General features: G+C 61.0%; 1 protein-coding gene across 1 annotated transcript; it reads right to left on the reverse strand.

Moving 5' to 3' along the window:
- Window positions 1–9,734: 9,734 nt before the first annotated feature.
- Window positions 9,735–15,444, reverse strand: LOC113907228 (RIMS-binding protein 3A-like). Its single transcript, XM_027566111.1, has one exon. The coding sequence runs from the start codon at window positions 15,361–15,363 to the stop codon at window positions 10,558–10,560; it is 4,806 nt and encodes a 1,601-aa protein (XP_027421912.1). The 5' UTR covers window positions 15,364–15,444; the 3' UTR covers window positions 9,735–10,557.
- Window positions 15,445–22,929: the final 7,485 nt, after the last annotated feature.

Below are 22,929 nucleotides of genomic sequence, written 5' to 3' on the forward strand. Positions count from 1 at the left end.
GGGCATTTTACAATCTAGATGCGCTCAAGGGATACGAAGCAAAAAATAAAGATGAAAGCAGACTACAAAATTGTATCTATGTGTTGCATGCAAAGTATTGATCCCTGGAAAAGCAAATGAAGAAAATACATCAAAATGTTTACAGAGGTTCTTCCTAGGGTTTGGGATTTTTTTTTTAACACAAATTTTAATGTTTTATTATAAAAATAACATTTCTATTTGGAACAATTCTAGCTATACTGTGTTTTAAAAGTTACTGATTCTCCTCCTCCCATCTGCACTCTGAAGTAACGTCACCAGCTGTGCATTTATGCTTCCTTCTCTGACATCAGCATGTGTCTCTTCACGTGTCAGGAAAAAAGACCTCACTTTTTTGAAACTATAAAACTATACGCTATATAAGGGTAGGTCACTATAAAACCTACGTTTGCCCTTTGCCCCCTAAGACTCATCTCAGAATCTTTCGAGTGTGTGCCCAGGTTCCTTCTCTAATAGCTGAGAACATCGCAGTGTATGAAGTTTCTATAAACACTTCTCTTAAGCATGGCTACGGAGGTTTGGAATTTTAAAAAAGAATTTTTTTAAGTCTTTAGATATATATCTTACATATTCCTGCTTTTACATGTGTCGAATAGTTTTCTAGAAGCAAAACCTGTGGTTAAGGGATATGTGTGTTTTCAGTTTGAGTAGTTCCTGCTGAATTTATTTGCCCAAAACAGTGTAGCGATTCAGATCCTGCAGGTGAGATTTAATTTTTCCTGCTTCTTTAACTTTCCAAAACATTCCAAATTTTCCATACTTAGTACCTATTCCTTTTCAAGTCAGTGGGGGGGGGGTGGAATCTGGGGTGAGGGTAAGATTTCTAAATCACCATGAGCAAGGCTCTCACCATGTCCCTCCTAGTTACTGGCCAGTCTCCCATGGTATTCCCACCTCTGGGGTCCACCACCAAGCCCATTTCCTGCCCAGCATTTTATAAAATCCAAGTGTAATTATTCTCCCGCAATATTACTCCATAGCTACTTAGAAACCCGGTGGAAAGTATTGATGTACAGTGAAAACAGCAGATTTCAAAATTTTGTTTTCACTGACAGCAACCTTGTAAAGCTACATTTGTGTGGAAAGGATCCAGAACTAGAAAAAGCACAGGGTGGCGGGCTGGGAGAACCAGTGGGAGCCAGATATATTTTTCTTGTCTCAGCTCTCTGGATTGTATGTGTCTGTACAGAACCTAACCTCTCCGATCAACTTTCCCATCAGTCACTTGGGAATAGTCATGGCACCTGCCTGGGGGGTATCCCAGGAGGATCCAATGAGAGGATGCTGGGCAGGTAGAGCAGAGTCAGGCTTCGGCAAGTCATGGGCAAAGGAACTCTGATTGCTGTGTCATGGAGGGTGGCTCAGCAGTGAAAGAGAGCTGATCGGCTACTTCTTTACAAAACTGAGCTATTGTTGATTTACAGTATTGTGTTAGTTTCAGATGTACAGTAACGTGATTCAGTTTGTACACACACACACACACACACCCCAACACACACAAGGCTTTCCAGATGGCTCAGTGGTAAAGAAGCTGCCTGTCAAGCAGCAGACCCGGGTTTGATCCCTGGGTCAGGAAGATCCCCTGGAGAAGGAAATGGCTACCCACTGCTGCATTCTTGTCTGGAAAATCCCATGGACAGAGCAGCCTGGGGGCTACAGTTCATGGGGTCGCAAAAAGTCAGACATAACTTAGCAACTAAATCACCACCATATACACACAAACACATATATAGTTCTTTTTCAAATTCTTTTCCCACATAGGTAATTACAAAAAGCGGAGCATAGCTCCCAGTGCTACACAGTGGCTGCCTGTTGCTCATCTCTTTTCTGCATAGCAGTGTGTATATGCTACTTCCAAGTACCTGGGTTATCCCTGCCCTCCCCCCACCATCTGCTACTTCAACCATCATCTCTTCTGATTTAAAAAAAAAAAAGGAAAAAATGAAACACAAAATATCCCCGAAGGGTAAATCACTGCTTCTTCACAAGACAGCAAGATTTAAAAAATACAGATGCCCGATTAAAATTTGCATCTCAGATAAACAATAGTATTTTAGTGTAAGTATGTGCCATATAATACCACATCTCACCTGCCTCCCGTCCCCCGAACCTGTCCCAAGCCACATCAGAAAACTCCGTTTCTTGTACATACTGCGACTTCTCCCATGCCCGGGCATCGGCACCCCGGGCTCCTGCCACCTGGGCACCCTTCTTCCTCCCCGCCGACACCACTGCCTGAAGAGCTCATAGCCAACTCAGACATCACCCCCTTTAGGAAGGGCCCCCACCGCAGTCCCAGGCTGCCTGCCCCGACCCAGCGCGGCTGCTGGGCAGGTGCCTTAAGGGCAGGAAGACTGTCTTGTTTGTTCTTGTAGACCCAGTACCCAGCTCATGCCTGACATCAGACAGGCACGCGATGAAAAGTCAAAGCGGTGAATGAGTCTCTCCAACCCCCTTCCCTCCGCAGCAACACACCCCATCCGTTGCTTCTCCCAAGCCGCGAGGGCCTCATTCATTCTCGTCACAAGGGGCGGTGTGGCAGGTGGTGCACACAGTGGAGAGAGCGGCGCTGCAGAAACTTGGTGTCTGGGTCGTCCAGCAAGGAAGCTGAATTTCCCTTGGAAGGGCAGCAATTCCGCCTGAATTCAAGTGGCTGGTACCGGCGGCCAAGACTCTAGGGACTGGCAAAGCACGTCACACACTTGGGCTTGCTGCTCTTTGACATCATAGGAGAGGCGTATGTTACTGCCCCACTTTACAGATGAGGCTCAGAAACGCTGAGGTCACCCTCCCCAGGTTCCACTGCAGAGTGCAGCCCCAACTCCGACAGGCAGCCTCTCGAAAATCTGAAGAGAGGCTGTCCCCACACACCTTCCGTCCAGTGAAAGCCCTGCCTGGGGACAGGGTCTCTCCCTCACCAGCCCTACCCCTCACTTTGCAGTCCCTCAGCCCCAGGCAGAGCCAGGCACCGTGAACGCCCAGAGAGGCCACATCCCCCCTAGTTGAGTGTCATTCAACGAGACATTGACACCTGACACCCTGCCCAGGACTGTGATCAGAAACAATTTGGGGCGCGTGTGAGTGAATGGATAGGTGCGACCCAAACGCCAGACTCTGGGTGGAAGGCAGGGCGAGTCCAGGCAGGGGAGCAGAGCGTACAAACTCCTGATGGGACAGAAAGCTTTGCGGGGCACCCAGAGGAGGAGGCTGGCAGGGTTGGTGTCAGACGCAGAAGCTCACAGGGTGTGTGATGAGAGTTGGGAGGCGGGCAACATTGTCAGCCTGGGCCAGCGTCTGGGGTCTTGAAAAAGTATGTGCGGGAGGCATGCGGGGGAGCCTGGTCCACCGGTAACCCAGAGGAGGCAAGACAGCCCTGGAGCCCAGCCAGAGACGATGCCACCGTCCCTAGACAGGTCAGAAGGGGTGGGAGGTTTATACTGTTAAGTCGGCGGAGACAGTCCGCCAAGTGGGAGAAGCAAGATCCAGAACAGTGTGGACCATGTCATCTCCTTTACAGGTTTTCGAAATTATAAATGTGTTTCCATTCCTGTCGTTCAGGTGCTAAGTCCGACCCTTTCGTGACCCCATGGACTTGTAGCCCTCCAGGTTCCTCTGTCCATGGAATTCTCCAGGCAAGAACACTGGAGTGGGTTGCCTTTTCCTTCTCCAGGGGATCTTCCTGACCCAGGGATCGAACCGGCATCTCCTGCTTGGCAGGCGGATTCTTCACCCCTGAGCCACCAGGAAAGCCTGCTTCCATTCCTATATATGGTTGTAAATTCCTAAAGAAAGCCTGGGCAGGAGACCCATGGGAGCAGTGGGTGTGGGGGAGGGGTGGGGAGTGAGACTTCACATTTAACTCCAGGTGGTCCCGTATTCTTGGATTGTTAACATCGTGTCTATGTATTGTTTCTGTTATTTCTTTATTTAGAAAAACAGGGAATTCCTGGGTGGTCCAGTGGTTAAGACTCTGCACTTCCACTGCAGGGGGTGTGGGTTCATTCCCTGCTTGGGGAACTGCTGACATCCCACACGTGGCACAGCACAGCCAAAAAAGAAAGAAAGAAAGGGAATGAACCAGGAAGTAAAGCCAAAAATCTCAGTGAAGCCTCCCTTTCTTGGAAAGCTCTGCCGACCCCCTGCTTGCTTACAGACTCTCACGGGCCTGCGCCTCGCACTCCTGGTCACCCCGCACCTTGCTCCCCAGCTTCCTGGTAGCCTCCACCATCAGACTGGCAGGGTCTGTTGTGAGGTCTGTCTGCAGGAGACTGCAGCCTGGGCGCCCGGCCCCGGTGAGTTGGACGGTTGAAGGTGGGGCCCGGTCCCGGCTCTGAGTGGGGAAGGCTGGCAGGCCTGTTTCTGGAGAAGCCCATGGCGAGGCAGTTGGAGCAGGATCCAGATCCTGGCCAGGCCACTGACGCCCACTGCCTTTGAGCTGACTTCTGTCAGCCTCGGTTTCCCCGCCTGTGAAATGGGGTCGCGAGCGGTCTCTACCCATACGGCTCGGGTGGGCAGGCAGGAGCCTCTCGATGAGGAGTGGGGAGAGGTGGGCAGAGGGAGGCAGGAGGAGAGAAGGCAGACCCTGAATCCCAGCTGGGGGGGCAGGGCCTGGGGGGCTCTGCCCGGTTGGCTGCCAATGGGATGGGGTGGACCAAGGCTGCTCGGAGTGGGGAACCCTGGGAGCTTCCAAATTCCAGCGTCCCCGTTTGCTTTGCTTCAGGGAGTTGGGGGAAGAGCCTGGGGGTAGGGGGGGCTTCCTGCCTGGTGGGGGAGGGGCCAGCTCCCTCGTGGCTGCACACACCAGGAAGCCCCTGGGCTGGGGCAGCAGCCTCTGGTCGCAGTCACGAGGGAGGCTGGGCCCAGTGGCCCTTATCTGGCCTGACCTTGTGGGGCTGACCACTCCCTCCTCGGGAAAGGGTGGCCCCCTGCCCTCTGGGAGGCCTCTTTTCTCCTTAAATCCCGATGACCCCGGGCTGGGGCCCCAGCACCCAGTTCTGCCCCTTGGCCCACCACCCTGGGTGCTCCACCCGCCCCAGCCCGCACTACCTGCCTGACGCCTCCCCCCGAGCCCCCGGGGCGTCTCTGACTCAGCAGAGTCTTGCCCGTTCGCTGCCCCCTCCCCTGGAGCCCTGCGCACAGAGGGCCCGGTTGCCCAAGCCCTCACTGCCGGCCACTCCCAGGCACTCCGGCCCTCCCCCACCAGTTCTACCAATTTGAATTCCTGACCATCCCTGCCTCTGGTCTCCTCCCTAGACCCAGGCCCTGCCCCCAGGCTGGGGGAAGGAATCGTCCCGTAGATAAGGGCAGGGGGCAAAGGGACACACCTGGACTCAGACCCCCTGCTCAGCCACCGGTTCGCGGAACGACCTTGATGAATGACCTCCCCTCTCCGAGCCCGAGTTTCTCCATCTGTGAAAAGGGGAAATAATTACACCCCTGGGAGGGTGGCCTCCAGCGTACGTGGGCTGGGGCACTGGCTGAGGGCTCCCTGAAGGTCAGTTCTCACCGGGAAGTGTGGCCACCGAGAGCCCCGGGCCAAGCCTTTCTTAAGGCGGCGTCTGGTTTGATGTCTGCTCCACGCCAGGTCGCCAGGTCAAGATGCCTGCATGCAGGGTACGAGGAGGGGGGGAAGACCCAGTCTGATAGGGTAGGCAGCAGAGTTAATGAGTATCCAGGCCAGGGGACGGTGCCTGCAGGCTGTCCCTGCTCCTGGGAGGGGCAGCCGAAGGCAGTGGGGGCAGGTGGGGTGGCAGTGGGAAGGCTGGTGGTGGGCAGCTGGAAGGCCAGGCTAGGAGAAAAGGACTGAGCCGGAAGGTCCCGGCCTCCACGTGGACGCCCTCTGACCAGCGCACCCTGACCAAGGGGATGTGGCTCAGGGGGTCCCTCAGGCTGAGGTCAATGTCCTAGAGGCCCAGCCAGGTGGGCAGTCTGTGAGGTGGTCAGGCCCAGAGGACCCCAAGAAAATGCCAGATGGCTCAGAGCACTGGGGGCACCCGAGCCCAGAGCCAGCTGTCCAAGACCAGGGCTCCTGACGGCGGTTGCTGTTCAAGTCATCTCCAACTCTCTGCGACCCCATGGACAGCAGCATGCCAGGCCTCCCTGTCCATCACCATCTCCTGGAGTTTGCTCAAACTCATGTCTATTGAGTCAGCGATGCCATCCAACCATCTCATCCTCTGTTGCCCCCTTCTCCTCCCGCCTTCAATCTTTTTTTTTTTTTTTCCGCCTTCAATCTTGCCCAGGATCAGGGTCTTTTCCAACGAATTGGCTCTTTGCATTGGGTGGCCAAAGTATTGGAGTTTCAGCTTCATCACTCCTTCCAATGAACATTCAGGGTTGATTTCCTTTAGGATTGACTGGTTGGAGCTCCTTGCTGTCCAAGGAATGCTCAAGAGTCTTCTCCAACACCACAGTTCAAAAGCATCAGTTCTTCGGGAACTTGCAAATACAGGGCATTTTGTCCCAGAACAGACCCATGGCCGACCCCACCAGCCACTGGGAATTTGGCGGGCTGGCTGGCCGGGTAGGACGGACTGGGATTCCCGTGGCATCAGCATGGCCCCAGGAACCCTCTGTGCCTGGGGTCTGGAGCTGGCCTCAGCTGGCACTGCGCTCAGCTTTATAAGAGTTGAGTTGGCCTGTGGGGCTCTGCCTCCCGTGGAACCCCTGACCTCACAGGCTGCCCCAACCCCACCTCCAAACCTGACCTCCAGGGGTTAAGACAGGGAGGCCACGTGCCGCCAAAAGGTGCTGGAATGAGTTTCAAATGGGCTTTGGGGGCATTTCCAAGCTTTTTACATCGTGACCTCCGTGCCGTGCGCCTCTCGTGAACACAGATTTCACACAAGGATTCTGAAAGTGATCAGTTAGCAAATGTGTTCTGGCAGAGGGCAGAAGGGGGCCGGGCCCTGAGAGGCAGAGAGAGATGGAGGGGCGGACCCTGGGGGCCGCCGGGTGACGGGGGCGGGGGTCCCGGGCCAGGAGCCCAAGGGAGGGCTAGACGAGCCTCGCAGTCACCTTCAGGCTGGCGAGCGGGTGCAGCTCTTGCCTTCTTGACGGTGACGGGGGGAGGGGGGGAACCAAGCCCACCCCGTTGTGGGACAGCAGGCCCAGGTTGGCGAGGCGCCGAGCACAGGCCAGAGGGCCCCGGGCAGAAGTGGCCGGCGCCCGGACAGGCTCAGTGACCCCGGCTCCAGAGCCCTCCTGACCCTGCCCGCCTGCCCACTGCAAAGATTCCTCTGCCCTCTGGCCAGCGGGCCTTCCACCCCAGTTCCCCCCCCCGGCAGGTCTGGACAGGCCTTGGGCCTCCAGGTCGCCTGGTCTGTCAGGGAGGGGCGGGGCACATCTCCAGCCGCTCATCTGCTCACACCCGTGCAGCTTCTCCCCGCCCCCACCCCCACCCCCACCCCCCCAACAAAGGCTCCAGGGCCCCAGGGGAGAAGCTGGGCCCAGAACCATCCACCCTGCGGACCCCTGACCCCGTCCCCTGCGCCCTCCCCGACTTCCTCCGTCCTATCATGAGTCCTGAACCTGGACCACACGTCCTGCCCCAGCCCAGCCCCATATGAGCAAACGGAGGCTCCGAGAGCCCCCACTCAGCCTCCCCTGGACGGCTGCTCCATGGTCCTGCAGCCGCCCAGCCTGCCGGGCTGGGACACACGCCTCCCGGGGCCTCGGGGAGGCTGGGGTTTGCTGGACGGCAGGAAGTGTGTTGGAGGAGGCTTGGGTGTGCTTTCACGCTGCACCCTGGAAGGATGGCCCCTGTGGGTACATGGAGGGGCTCTCCAGGGTGCCCTGGGGAGAGGGTGGGCAGAGAACAGGGCTGGGTGGGGCCCGCGGAGTCTGGGAGCCTGTTCCTGGCGGCCCCGACCCAGGTGCGAAGCTGGGCGGCAGCTGTCTGTGCTGCCATCTGGTGGCGGCGTCAGAAAGCTCCTGGTTGTCTGAAGCCCTGGGGAGAGGGGTCCTCCTCGGCTGGAGGGCGGGTGGGCACCTGTCCCAGCCACGCCCCCTGCCCCGCCTGGGCTGCTGCTCTGTGTGTGCACCCCCAGATGTGCGATCACTGACTCTTCTCTGGCCGGGGCCTTCACGGCTCCCACTGCCCAGGACGCCCGCCCCCCCACAACCGGCCTCACCTGCCTCTGCTTCCGTGATCAGAACCAGAGCCCTCCTCTGCTGCCCAGGGTCCATGCCTGGCTGTTCCGGGGGGTGGGGAGGCCCGATGCCTGGTGTGAACCCCCCCAGAGCCCTGCACGGGAGCCACAGACAGGGATGGTCAAGCCCTGCTAGCTCCTGCCTTCCACAGGCATTTGCTGAGGACCTACTAAGCGCCGGGCGATGAATGAGCCGAAGTCATCCTTGCCTTGGTGGGGCTTCCATCCCAGTGGGCGTGGGGGCGGGGGTGGGACGTGGCCGTAGAAGCAGCACAGGTGAGAGCAGGCGTGGGCAACGGAGAGAAGCAAAGTAGGGTGGGCGCTGGAGGCACACAGGCCACTCTGCAGTGCGGTGAGGGCCCTGGCTGACGGGCAGGGGAAGGGCTGAGAGAGAGCTGACGGGCCGACGGGGCTGGGACCATTCTCCTGAGCTCACCTGTGCGGTTCCCATGGAGTGACAGCTCAAAGTGTTAGTCACTCACTCCTGTCTGACTCTTGGTGACCCCATGGACTGCAGGCTGCCAGGCTCCTCCGTGCGTGGGATTCTCCAGGCACGGATACTGGAGTGGGTTGCCATTCCCTTCTCCAGGGGATCTTCCCGACCCAGGGATCAAACCCGGGTCTCCTGCACTGCAGGCAGATTCTTTACCGTCTGAGCCACCAGGGAAGCCCCGATTCACAGCTACTGTGTTTAACTTTGAAAGTGCTGGATTAGGTTCCTGTCCTCCGGCTAAACCATCGTTGCTCTCCCAGCAAGTGGGGACCATACCTGTGCCCCCGTCAGGTTGTGGGCAGCCCACCAAGCCCTCAGCCTGAGCCCGGCCGCCGGGAGAGGCCGGGACACCCTCCCGTGCACTAGCAGCTCTCTCGTTCCCGGCGGGCCTCAGGGTCCACTCTGGGTTGTGAGCTCACAGATATGATAATGCGGAAGACTGTGAAAGCCAGGAGATGTCTGCACACCCGTGTCTACAGCAACGTGATTTACAAAACGGGGAGCAACGCTGACAGATGGACGGATGCACAAAATGTGGTGCATACAGTGGACGATAATTCAGCCTTAAGGAGGAATGGGACCGTGACCCCTGCGGCCACTCGGATGACACCCGATGACGCTGTGCCCGGGGAGGTAAGCCAGACACCAAAGCCCGGGCTTCTGGTCCGAGTCCACTGACGCGGTGTCCCTAGAGGAGTCAAAGTCGTACCGTCAGAAAGAAGATTAGAGGTTACCAAGGCCTGAGGGAGGGGACAGGGAGATGTTGTGTAACGGCGGGCAGAGTTCCAGTTTGGCAAGAAGAAGAGACGTCCTGGAGACTGGTTGCTCAACACCATGAACGTACTTAGCACGGCTGAGCTGTACACTTGAAAATGTTTGAGGTGGTAAAGTGTGTGGTATGGATACTTCACCAGCCAAGGAGCCTCCGAGCTGGCCTTCTCACTGGAAAGCTGGTCTGTGTGGACGGCGGGCAGGGGGCATAGCCCTCAGCGGACAGCTTCCTCCCTGGCTGAGACGCGAAGCTTCCGCTCACGAGGGGTGAGTGTGTGTGCACAGCGCAAGGCCCCCAGGCTGCTTCCCGCATTCTCTGAGGGTACGGTGGGTCACCTCAAGGCCTCTCTGGGGCCTGCCCCTCCCCGTTCCCATCTCAGCCCCGGGCACGGCGTGACAGCACCCTCTGGACCTGAGTCACCAGCTTCCCCAAGTACCTACCCGTGGCTCCTACCCTCCTTAACGAGCTGCGTCCAGCTGCTCCCTTCTGCCCCTACGGAGGGTGGTGCCCTTCTGACTGCAGTGGGGACCTGGGCTGAGCTGACCCCCCACTAAATGGTCTTCTCCCCCCCCCCCCCCACCGGAGGAAACACGTCTGCAGCCCTCCAGGGCCCCTGGACAGGCAGGGAGGGGGAGGGCTGGGCTTGCCTCCTCGGTTGCGCTTTCACTCCTAAAGTTCCCTTTTCTTTGTTTCTATGAACTTTTAATGAGGATTTGAACAGAAGATAGAAAAGTAACATTCTGGTCACTTTTTTCTTTTTTTCTAAGAGGCAGGCTTTTCTTCAGACTTCCATACTAGGCAACGGCTGAGAGAAGCCAAACTCCCAGAGGAAACAGGTCTTGAGGAAGGAGCTGAGGAAGGACGAGACTGATGGCCCGATGCCTGCGATCACCAGCCCGCCAACCTCTCGGAAGCAGCTTGTTCTTTCTAGAAACGGTTCTGCCCAAACTTAGGCCTTGCTGCCCTTGAGGCCCGGGGTGGCAGAGGGTTCAGAGCAGCAGTGTGTGGAGCAGATGCCTCAGCGCAAAGCGAGGAGGGCCTGGCGGTGGATCCCCGTTTGGGCCGCAGGCAGCGGGAGGTGCCACCTCTGCGGGGTGCTGTGCTCACTCCTGGAGGGACATGTGGCCCAGCAGGTGGGCGGGGACCAGGCCTCTGTGCCCACCCACCTCCCCGGAGTAGAAGCCCTTGTCATCCACAGGCCCGTGGACGGTGACCACGTCCCCTGCCCTCAGTGACAGCTGGCCCTTCACCGGGCCCCGTGCCAGCCAGTCCTGGGGGTCATAGTCCAGAGCTGCCATCATGGTCTTTGGAGCCCAGAGTGAGGAGGAAGGCCTTCCAGGGCTCCCCTGTGGCAGGGGAGAGGAGCCCTGAGGGCCGGTGAGCCCCTCGGAGTCATCCAGGTGTCCTGGCAAATGCCACCTGCCATGGCCATCAGTGCACTCCGTGCCCGCGTCCACCTCGGCCACCAGGTGACTGGTGATGCTGCCCACAGGCCCGCTGCATTCGCCACGGCAGAAGCCGTGGGGGTCCTGAGAGCCCCCCGCGCTCTGCGGCTGCCCTTTCTGGAGGGCCAGCTCCCCCCCTGCAGCCTCGGAGGTGGCGGACACGGCCAGGGGCTCGTAATTAGGGAGGGTCACAAAGATCCCAGCCCGAGGGCCCACCCTTGTCCCCGGCGGTGGGGCGGCACCCCTGGGCGTCCCGAGGGCCTTGCTGCGCCGAGCAGGACACGGCGCTGAGCTGGGCCCCCGGAGCCGGCCCCCGGCCCTGGCCCCCAGAGCTTGACCTTGTGTGCTCCGGCCCCGCAGTGCCCGTCTCCGCTCTCGCCCCTCTGCGCCCCGCCCGTCCTCCTGCCGAGCGCCACTGAAGACAGACGCCGATTGCTGGCTGCTGCCCAGTTCAGGAGGGGTGGACACAAGAGCGTCTGCCTTTTGTCTGAGGACTTTCCCAGAGGCAGGCTTCTCCTGACGCAGCTCCTCGCCAGGCGCAGGCTCAGGGGACAGATGGGAGACTCCCGCAGCAGGTGTTGGGACGGTGAGCATCCGCCGGTCCTGGGTCCCCTCCCTGCCAGGCTGGCCCCGCGGCAGAGGTGGCCTGTGGTTCCAGGGACGCTTTTCAAAGAGCTGGTCCTTTCTGGGGGGCTTCCGGGCCTCCGCAGGCCCCTGGGCTTGGCTGCCTGAGCCTGAACTGGGACCTCCTCCTTCTGAAATCAGTTTGGGCTCTGGGGACCACCTCCTTGGGGGTTCTTCAGGGAATGCTTCAAGACACCTGGCCCGGGGCTCCTCGCAGCTTCGGGGGGCGTGAGGGCAGGCCTTGGCACTCAGGGGTGTAGGCCCCAACCTCCGAGGGCAGACAGGGAAGCTCCCACTGATGGCAGATGGGTCCCTGCAGGTGTAGCCGAAAGGCGACATCTCTGGCCAGTGGAGACACGTGAAGCAGTCGTGAGGGATCTGGGCGGGCACGGAATCCAAGGACTCGCCGCAGAGCGACGTGGTTCTCACTGAGATCTTCTGGCATGTCTCGGGCCACGGGAGCTGGGAGAGTTCCAGCAGTGTGCTCCCCGCAGTGGCCTCGGCCACATCCGCCACCTTGAGCCCATCAGCATACACGGCGTACCCGGTGACCGGGACTCCGTTAGAGGACCCAGCTGTGTCGATGGTCACGGGGAGCCAGCTGACCACCAGGAGGCCCGGGGAGGGGTGGCGCTCCACCAGCACGTCCAGTGGAGGGTGGGGGGGCCCCGCCAAGGGTGTCTCGAAGGTGACGGCGGAGGACGTCTTCTCCCGGCAGGCCTGCATCGAGTCGCCGGGGGGGCGCACCTCCACCCGCACCTGGTACCTCGTGCCGGGCTGCAGGTGGCGGAAGGTATAGCTACTCACGCCCATGGAGGTCAGGGCATGCTCCCGGCCGTCCAGGTACACCGCGTGGGCATGGCTGCCACCCACCCAGGCGACCTCGGCCGACGTGGCCGCAACACTCCGCAGGTGAAGGTGCGTGGGGGCCATACGAGGGGACCTGTTGTTCCCCGGAGGAGCGTTGGCGGACCCCTGCCTGTCCCTGCTCTCCTGGGAGCCCAACCGGCCGGCTTCCATCTTGGTGTCTGAGACCTCTGTTGCCACTTCCATCCTGGAGCCCACCCTCGCCACTGGGCACGGCCCTCTGTCCACTGCCGCCTGGGCCTGCCCAGGTAAGAAGCCGGGACTGGGGTCATCCTTCCAAGCTTGGCCCTGCCTAGCCGCCGGGAGCCGAGTGGGGCCTCGGTCCGGGGACTCAGTGGGCAGGCAGCCCCGGATGTCACCGTCGGGGATCTGCTCCACCAGGTTGGAAGGCACCAGCCCCTGCCGGCCGTCTGCAAGTGCCCCTTCATAGAAGCCGTCCTCATCCATGTCGCTGAAGATGTACACGTGGTCCCCAGGCGTGAGCGGCAGCTCACTCTCAGGGTGCTCACTGGGCTCCTCAAATGGGTTGTAGCTGTACCGAGCCAGGAAGATTTTGAGCTTGGGGGTGGCCACGGAGACCTCCAAGTCCCCCGCCTCCAGGGTCGAGGGCAGACTGTCCGGCTCCAGGTCCTCGGCCTCGCTGCCTGTATCGGCGTCCAGAATAGGGCAGGAGGGCACCGTGGCCCACGCGGACTCCACCTCCGAGGAGGAATTAGACTGGGAGCCGGTCCTCTGGGGCTGGGGCCTAGAGTCCAGAGGCTGGCCGCTGGAGTCTGGAGCTTGGGGGGCCCAGGCAGGCTGCCCGAGGGCAGCTGGGCTTTCCAGCAGGAGGTCTTCCTTCCTCCCCTGTTTGTCTCTGCTGGGCACAGGTGACGCTGGGTTCGCAGGCCCCAGCTGAGGCTCGGTGCCCCGGTTGTCCTGGGGAGGGTGGGCAGGCTGACACTGTAGCGCCCACATCTCGTCCCGGGCGGCCTGGAGATCACACAGGACCTTCTGCAGGTCGTGCTGCAGCTGCTGCTGCCAGTCCTGCCTCTGCGCCGCCTGCTGCAGCAGCTGCTCAGCCAGCAAGCTGGCGGAGTCACGCTGCTGGCACGCGCGGCCCAGCTGCCCGCGCACATCCTCGTTCTCCGCCGCCACCTTCCGCGTCCAGTCGGCCTGGGCCTGCAGCCGCGCGTTCTCCTTGGCCAGCCAGGCGCCCTCGCGGAGCGCCACCTGCAGCTGCGCCTCAGCCTCCCGGCCCCGCCGCTGCGCCGCCGCCGCCTGCGCGCCCAGCTCCTCGCACTCCTGCCGCCGCGCGCTCAGCTCGCGCTCCAGCGCCCGCACTTGGCGCCGCGCCGCCTCGCAGGGCGCGCTCTGGCCGCCGGCCTCTGCGCGGGCGCCGCCGGCGGCCTGCTGCAGCGTCAACTGCCATTGCAGGCGCAGCACCTCCCGCTGGGACTCGCGCTGCAGCCGGTCCAGGTCGCCGATGCTGAGCCACTGGGCGCTGGCGGCGCCCTCTCCGGGGAGGGGGCCGAGGCCCGAGGCGACGCGCGCCCGCAGCAGGTGGCGCTCTTGCCGCAGCTCTTCGATCTGCTTGTCCTTGGCCAGCAGCGCGCTCGCCTGCTCAGACAGGTCCCGCGCGCGCTGGTGGGCCAAGGCCTGGCAAAGCTCCAGGCCCGGGCGGCTCTCTCCGGGCACCGGCGCGCTCACGGCCCGCAGGTTGGCCTCCTGCAGCTTGCGGGCCCGGTCCTCCAGGCGCCGCGCGAGACCGGTCAGCTCGGCGCGCTTCCCCTTGAGCCGCTTCGCCTTCTCGTCCGCCTCGTCGGGGAGGCCCAAGCGCCGCAGCCGTACGTTCTCCTCGCGGAGGCCGCAGCGGCGGCGCGCCAGCTCCTGCAGCGCCTCGGACAGCTCCGAGTTCCGCCTCAGCAACTCGCAGTGGTCCGGGCCCGGTGGTGGGGGGCTCAGGGCTTCGCAGGGCCGGCTCCCCGCCTCTTCCCCCTCTCGCAGGTGGCTAGGTATCTGGCGCTCCGATGGTGGCGGCGACGGCGGCGGCGGCAGGGGCCTCAGGGAGCCCGAGAGGGAAGCGTCTGGCGAGGAGGACTCGGGGGCCCTGGGGTGACTCGGGCTGCCGTCAAGCGAGGGGCGGGGACCCGCCGGAGCCAGGGAGTCGAGCGAGCTGGCGCGCGTGGGGAGCGGGCTGTCGGGGGAGCGGGCGCGCGCCGCGGGCACTCGGTCGAGGGAGCGGGAGCGCGCGCGGACGCCCGCGCTCCGGCCGTCCCGGGCCTTGGCGGCGGCCTCGCGAGTCGGTTCTCCCAATGGAAGAGGGGCGTCGGGGGCGCTGGGCAGGGCGGGGTGCCAGTGAAAGTGCTCGAGGATGTACTTGAGAAACAGCCGGCGCTCCACGTCGAGCGCGGCCTCCAGGTGGCGGATGCGCGAGGCCTGCTCGCCGTGCGTCTCCCAGCGCAGCTGCGACAGGACCTCCTGCAGGCGGCACCGGCACCGCGCGCCCGCATCCTCGGGCGGCCCCGCGCGGCCGCCGCCGTAGCCGCGGCTCAGCAGCTCCTCGGCCAGCTGGCGCTGCAGCTCCCGGGCCTGGCGCGCCACGCCGTCGCGCTCCCGGCGCAGCACCTGCTGCAGCTGCCGCATCTCGGCGTCCTTCCAGCGCAGCAGCTGCCGGATCTCGGCCTCGCGCTCCCGCAGCACGTCCTCCCGCAGCTGCCGCAGCTCCCGGCTGCGCTGCGCCTCCCACTGGGAGCGCAGGTGGTCCGCCAGCTGCTGCCGCTCTCGCTCCGCCTCCTCTCGCAGCTGCCGCGCCCCGGCCGAGAAGCGCCGCCGCTCCGCCCGTCCGCGCGCCCGCTCCGCCTCCAGCTCCGCCCGCAGCTTCTCCAGCTCCCGCCGCTGTTCCTCCAGCGCCGCCGCCGCCGGGCCCGGAGTCGCCGGCTTCTGGGAGGCTGCGCGGCCGCCGTCCGCAGGGCTGGGCGAGTCCTTGCTCATGGTGGCCGCGGCCGGGCCAGACACCGGACCTCGTCTGGCCCGGGCAGCCTCTCGCCAACGGCCGCCGCCGCCCCGGGCTGCGGCCAACCGCCCCGCGCGCCCCTTCCGGTGCCCGACGGTCCTCGCGCGCCCCTTCCGTCACTGGGTGCGCTCTCCCACCTCCTGCGGTGGGCGCACGGGCCCGCGCTCCTCTCTCCGCTGCCTATGCCGCGCTGAGCTCCAGACCCCCGGGGCTGAACGCCGCCCATGTCCATCCGGCGAAGCCCAGGGGTCTGTCTGTCTGGCCCCAGGCCTCTGCCTGGCCCTGGCAGCACGTGCCTTACGACCCTCTTCCTGGATGATACCTTTGAGGCCAAGGAACCTTGGTGAATCGAGAGCAGCTTGTCTGGGCCTGGAGAAAGGGGGCTTGCTACGGTCCTGAAAATCACCAGTGGGTGTGAGCCCACCCTGCTTGGCCCTGCCAAGGATTTGGGTGGTGTGGGTACTGAAAGGGCTTCCCAGGTGGCTCTGGTGGTAAAGAACCCAGCTGCCAATGCAGGAGATGCAAGAGACGCAGGTTCAATCCCTGGGTTGGGAAGATCCACTGTAGGAGGGCATGGCAACCCACTCCAGTATTCTTGCCTAGAGAATCCCATGGACAGAGGAGCCTGGTGGGCTACAGTCCATAGGGTCACAAAGAGCTGGACACAACTGAAGTGATTTAGCACGCACGTGCGCACACACACACACACACACACACACACACACACGGGGACTGGAAATCACAACAGGATATGCTTGAACTTGGGGGTGTGCCCTGGGCTCACCTAGGGGAGGGTGTGTCTGGCTCCTGCAGCCCTGCTGCTCCTACCCTTCCAAGGACTCCTCCCAGGACTGTGTGCATTATCTGTTTAAACCTCCTAAGCCCATTTTACAGAGAAGCCTCTAGCCCGTGGCCTGGGCACGGTGGCAGCTGAGACAGGGCAGAAGGGTTCCTTCGAGGACCAGAGCCCTGAACTGTGATTTCCTGGTTCATTGTCACAACCACCCTGGAGACCGCTCTGTGAGAGAGGGACCTCCTGACAGTCACAAGGCCCAGAAGTAACTGAAAATGAAAGTGTTAGTCACCTACTTGTGTCTGACTCTTTGTGAACCCACGGATTGTAGCCCGGCTCTGTCCATGGGATTCTCCAGGCAAGAATACTAGAGTGGGTAGCCTTTCCCTTTTCCAGGGGATCTTCCCAACCCAGGGATGGAACTCAGGCCTCCTGCATTGCAGGCGGGTTCTTTACCATCTGAGCCATCGGGGAAGCCCAGAGAAGTAACTGAGTAGGGATTCAAACCTGCAAAATTCTGCCTCCAGTTTCCACGGGCACTCGGATGCCATCTGACTGACCTCAAGGTTGCAGCTAGGAGGACCCCTTCGCAGGACTCCTCCCCGGGCTTCCTCTCCGGGAGGCTCACGTTTCACATCCACAGAAGGAGAGACTCAAGTGGAACCCGGAGGCGGTGGAGGGGCAGGGGAGGATTTGAAGAGTGCAGCTACCATGAGGACTGGGCCTGCCCTTGGGTCTGGCTCAGGAGTGCCCAGCTTTTCCGAAAAGAAAAACTAAAGGCCCTTGTGGGCCCTGCTGCTCCCCACACCGCCGCCCTGGAGGCAGCACTGCCGGAGACCTCTCACGGCTCTCCGTGGGGCAGTGCGTCAGATGCTTAGGGCCGTGGGCCTTTGGGGTCAAACGTCCCTTCAGCTTTTGACCTGCTTCCGTGTTCTCACTGCCATGCTGTGTGACCTCTCAGAGTTCCTTGACCTCTCTGAGCACTCATTCCCTCTGTTGGTAAGGTTTCAAGGAAGTGAGACTACACAGTGCCCAGAGCAAGCTCCCTGGAAGTTCACTCATTTTAGTCCTAGATCAGGAAACAGGCCTGCGAGGCAAGTATTTGGCTGAGGCTGGCAGGGTGCCAGGGTGGAGCCAGCCCAGGGGCCTTCTGAGCTTCCTGGGGCTCACCCAGATGCCTCGTGGCAAGCAGGTGGGCAGATGCCTTGTGGCAGGTGGGCAGATGCCTCAGAGACCTGGGCGTCCATCCAGGCTCTGCCACTTCTTGCCTGAGGGACCATGGCTGGTTCTCTTCCTGTATTGCAGCATCAGCCTTGCAGGGTCGGGACCCTGTCGGCCCAGGACCCTGGGCTGGGTGTGCAGTGGGAGGCGCACCGGCCCAGGACTCTGGGCTGGGTGTGTAGTGGGAGGCGCACCAAGGTCTGTGTATGCTCCAGTCTCCCCATCTAGGGCTTGGCCTGGACTTTCACAGGCTTCTTCCCGGAGTCTGAAGAGGTGGCCTGGCTCAGAGGCCTCCGGGCTGCAGCATGTTGGGGACAACACAGAAATGACATGTGCTGTGCTTGGAGCTGATGCTTGCCATATGTTGTTTTCTGTTTCTGCTTCTTGTCTGTCTTTTTGGCCACCCCATGCAGCTCATGGAATCTTAGTTTCCCCACCAGGGATTGAACCCGCGCCTTTGGCAGTGAGAGCTCCAAGTCCTAAGCACTGGTCCACGAGGGTTATTTAAACCAGGCATTCGATATATGAGTGGTCTCAGTCCCTTTGGGTTCAGAGTTCTGCTCAAGGCAGGAGGCTGGTTAGTGGGCCCCACACAACCCCCAGTTTTGTCCACTCGCTACTAACCTTATCTAATCCTTTGGCCTCTGCTGAGCGGTTCCTCCTCCAGGAAGCCCTCCCTGACTCTCCAGGCTGGGCTTGGGCAACCCGGGACCCTGCAGCTCTGATCATACCACCCAGTGCCTCTCTTTTCGGAGCAGGAACGTATCTGGTACATGTGTCCCTGCCCAGAGTGGGCTGAGAGGAGGGGTAAGTGGAAGTCCCTCTGCAGAAAGGAGGGACAGGGACCCGGGGCCAGGCAGGCAGGGGACAAAGGGCATGGCTTCCCCGGGCCACCTGTATCCTCCATTCAGGTACCACCTGGCAGCAAGGAGGACCCCAGGCTCCAGGCTGCCGGCTGGGGCCCTGGGCAGGGGCCGCAGGCTGGGCCTGGGGTAAGGCTCAGGCCACTACAGAGGTGCTGGTGGAATCCTAAGCTGTGGAACACACACACACGCACATGCAGGCACACACACGCACACACCTGCATGCACACACACACGGAGACACACGCATGCACACACGCAGGCATACACATATACGCATGCACACAGTCACACATGTACACTGAGGCATACACATGTACACTCACGCACGTGCGCATGCACACACACAGGCACACACATACATTCAGGCACACAGATGTCCATGTATGCACACACGTACATGTAGGCACACACAAGCAGGCACACATGTACACGCAGGCACATGTACACATGCATGCACACACATACACATGCAGGCACACACTCCCACACCCACCCACATGCACACACACACAGGCATATGCATACACCCACACGCACACACACACACATGCACACATACATACGCAGGCACACACACGCACTTGGCTGCTTCTAGCCCGGCCAACTGTGTGGCTGGAAGCTCAGGAACCTTGCTTACATCTGGCTCTTCCCTGCCCTGCTTGCCCTGGCACCACGTGACTCCTGGGGGACTCAGCTGGACCTCTGGTCCTACCCGTTTGCATACAGTCTTTAATGTCGTGACCCCATTACTGACCCCGCTGCTCCTCAGGGTGTGGCACTGGGCGGCACCGGGGCCTTTACAGCTCAGGCTCTGCTGCTTGTAGAAGGGCTGTCTAGCCACGAGCCCCTTACAGGACCCTCAAAGTGAATTTCCCCTTCCCCCCACCAGCCTCTCTTCCGTGATCAACCTTCCTGTGTTGCTCCTGGTGCAGGACAGATAGACAGGCAGCCCTCTCACTCACACAGGCTTTTCCCAGGTAGATGCGCAGACAACCTTGGCCCCATCTTGCAGGTGGGCAAACTGAGGCTCAGAGAAGCCTCCACCCTTTTTGCTGCACTCATGTTTTCTTTCTCTTTTCTCCTGGTGTGTGCTTGTTTTTTGTTTTCTGGGCTGTGCAGTGAGGCTTGTGGGATCTTAGTCCCCCAACCAGGGATCAAGCCCAGGCTGTCAGCAGTGAAAGCCTGGAATCTCAACCACTGGACCTCCAGGGAATTCCTGATACTCTAGTTTTTTATCCTGGGTTCCTGTGAACGCTAATGTACCATGGGAGATGCCACTGGGCAGTGGCGAGTACTAAGAACACAGGGAATTTTGGCTCCAGGGGTCCTCTGTGAGAGGAGAGGTGGATGAGGGGGATGGGAGAGGTGAGACAGCGGGATGGTCCTGGTGGTCGTGGAGCCACAGGGCACATGCCTTCATGGGACCCCCAGGCACAGCTCTGTTGGACAGAGGCTTAGGTCCCGAGGCTCAGCGGAAGCAGGCAGCTTGCCTGGGTACGTGGGCAGCTGGGGCAAAGCCAGACAGTCAGCTCAGGGCTTTGGGAGGGGCTCCGCAGCCTGGCCGATCTGTCACAGCCCCCAGGAGGGTAGTCAACAGTCAGGGGAGGAGGGCAGGCTGCTGCCAAGGAGCAGGACCCCGGCTCGAGCCCCTGGGAGCCCCACGGCACCACTGCTACCACTGCCCGTGCTGGTGCCACCTGAGGGGCATCAGAGGAACATGATGGAGTGGCTGAGCAAGCAGGGGGCTCATCCGTCTCCCGCTATTCAAGCCGCACAGTGATCGTCCAGCGACCTGCAGACACCCCTGTGGGCTCTGAACTCGGGAGCCTGACTGCTTTCCTTGGGTCTCAGCTTTCTCGCCTAAAACACAAAAGGGATGGATCATACAGGCAGTTTTCAAAGGCAGCTCCCTCGCGCCTCGGGGGTCCTGGCAAATACTGTGGGGTGGGAAGGACATGCTGGAGCTGACCAGACAGTCACATCATTTGTCAGGCTGTAAGGAGGACTTCCCCCTGTGGCTCAACCGATAAAGAATCTGCCTGTAGTGAAGGAGATCAAGGTTCGATCCCTGGGTTGGGAAGATCCTCTGGAGAAGGGAATGGCAACCCACTCCAGTCTTCTTGCCTGGAGAATCCCAAGGACAGAGGAGCCTGGTGGCTGTAGTCCATGGGGTCGCAAAGAGTCGGACACAACTGAGCGACTAATGCAGCGCAAGGAGGACGTTGGTTTACAAGTGTTTTAAAGAGGCAGACTGGGGATTCCCTGATTGTCCAGTGGTTGGGACTCTGGTGTGCTTCCGCCGCATGGGGCACAGGTTCAATCCCGGGTCAGGGGAACTAAAATCCCACAAGCCTTGTGGTGTGGCCAAAGGAAAAAAAAAGGTATGCTGCTGTTAAGTTTGAGAACCTCTGGGTTAGACAGCCTTCTGTCTATCAGGGGCCCCACTGCCCCACTGCCCTGGTTCCCCGATCTGGAGAGGGGTCCCGTGGCCCTTGTGTCTGGCTCCGCCCCACACCTGCAGCCCCGTGCTCCGTGTCTGTGGCCGCTGGGCTGGGTGGCCATGGGGTCTGGGGTCTTGGGCTGCTTTTGCTCATCTGCCCTCTGCCACCCACGCCCTGAGCTGCTTGGAGCGCTCGACCTTGCTGAGGGTCCCGGGCTGCATCCTGAGAGGCCACCAGTGGCTTTAGGCTTCTGATCTCTGTGGCTGCAGTCGCCCCAGCTTTCCAGCCTGCTTCTCTTATTTGTGGGTCATCAGTGTGTTTTCTGCCCACTCTCCAAAGTCTTCTCAGCATCTGAAACAGCGCCCAGGACCGAGTCTGGGCCCGGTGAACACGTGGCTGGAGAAGACGAGGCCAGCCAGCCGGGGTGGCGGGCGTCCTGGTGCAGTTCACGGTCTACGGTCAGCATGTGTGCGCGCTCAGTCATGCTAAGTCACGTCCGATTCTTCTCAACCCCCTGGACTAGGGCAGACATAGGCGTTAAACACAGATATGGCAAAGGAACACGGTAGCAAGCTCCCAGTGTGGCCTTGGGCCGGGAGCCAGGGGTATGGTGCTAACCGGGAGAGGAGCCCATCCCAGCTGGGCAGGAGAGCCCGGGCTGCCCAGAGTGGGGACCCTGACTCCAGATGGAAGGACCTGCCAGGCCCTCGGCTCCTTCCCTTGGGGCTTTCTGCTGCAGGTCACGGGACTGCACCCAGAACCACCCCATCCTGGGGCGGTGTATACCTTCTCCAGGTCGACTCCGGGGCCCACTGGTCCACACCCCCACAGTGGGCAAGGGCAGCGGGTGCCAGCCTCCAGCTCTCCGGCTGCCCCTGCCCATGCTGGGCTGGTCTCTGTCTCGGCGGTCCTGGCCCCGCCGCCCCCGCCCCCTTGTCCCCCCTGAGGGTGACTGGCCCATTCCCACCAGCACAGGATAGGCCTCGTTCCTGAATCCTCGCCACAGTCGGGAGGCTGGCACTGTCCTCTCCGGAGGGGGAAACCGGCTGGGTTCCATGAGGCCCCAGGTGACCCAAGCCTGGTGCCGCCAGAGCCGGCCCCCGGGCTCTGACCACCTGGGCGTCACTGGGATACCCAAGCCGCTGTCTCCTGAGGACCCCGCAGCCACGAGCAGCAGCATCTTGACTCTTAGCTCCCACTGTTGCCAGGAAAGACCCATCCTCCATCTTCGGCATCTGCATCCCTCTCTGTTCTGGGCCCCTCCCAGCCACCGTCTTCCTGTGCAGCCGGAAGCCAGAGGAGGCCTGATCCATCCCCCCACAGACACCTGGCAGAACCTGCGGTCCAGGCATTCGCCCTTGCCCTCATCAAATGTTGGTTGAGCACCCCGCCTGGTCCAGGCAGAGGATGGGGGCAGGCGTCAAGTTAGTCTCCTTATTTGCTAACCACAGAGATCCTGCAGTGGGGTTTGCGAAAGCAGGAAAAGGGGGGCCCTTTGGCTTGACCGTGTCTCCCAGACCTCGCTTCACCCCTCGCAGTCCAGCAGCAGACTTGGATGGGACCCCTTTGGTGACTGGGGGGCTGAGGAAAGCTTGATTGACCCCTTGAGCCTCAGTTTCTCCCTCGGTCAGTGGGGCCGCAAGAGTTGTGACCTCAGAGGGTGTTTGCGGGCATTAAAGGCAGGCTTGAGCGTGGACACCGGCAGGAGCCCGCCCACTGCAGGCGGTCAGGCTCTGCAAGCAGGGCGGCATGGCTTGTGCTGCGGGCTGACGGGCACTTGCCTGGTGGATGAGGCGGCGCTGGGCCAGGGAAGGAGCGAGGCAGCGTGGGCAGAGACCAGGCCCAGACCGCAGGCACCTCCCCGGTCCTCTGTCTGAGCCTGCACACCTCACCAAACCCCCCAACGCCTCTGTCATTTTCCTGGCTGCCTCCCCAGGGTGTGGTGAGGAGGGAGAAGAGGAAGGGGTCACTCTTTTCAAGAAATATTTCTGTGTTTGACTGCCCTAGGTCTTAGTCGCAGCCCACCATGGTATCTTCCGTCTTCCTTTCGGCATACAAACTCTTAGTCACTGCACGTGGGATCTTGGTTCTCCAACCAGGGATCCAACCCATCCAACCTGCAGTGAAGCGCAGAGTCTTACCCACTGGACCACAGGGAAGTCCCATACTGGTCAAATGTGCAGGAGCGCCACTGTGCACCAGCCCTGGGGAGGCAAAGGATCT

Source organism: Bos indicus x Bos taurus, chromosome 17 (genome assembly GCF_003369695.1).
Source record: "Bos indicus x Bos taurus breed Angus x Brahman F1 hybrid chromosome 17, Bos_hybrid_MaternalHap_v2.0, whole genome shotgun sequence".
NCBI lineage: Eukaryota > Metazoa > Chordata > Mammalia > Artiodactyla > Bovidae > Bos > Bos indicus x Bos taurus.

Excerpts from the sequence above, each read along its gene's own strand:
- LOC113907228 (XM_027566111.1), bottom strand. The coding sequence starts at position 15,363 with ATGAGCAAGGACTCGCCCAGCCCTGCGGACGGCGGCCGCGCAGCCTCC.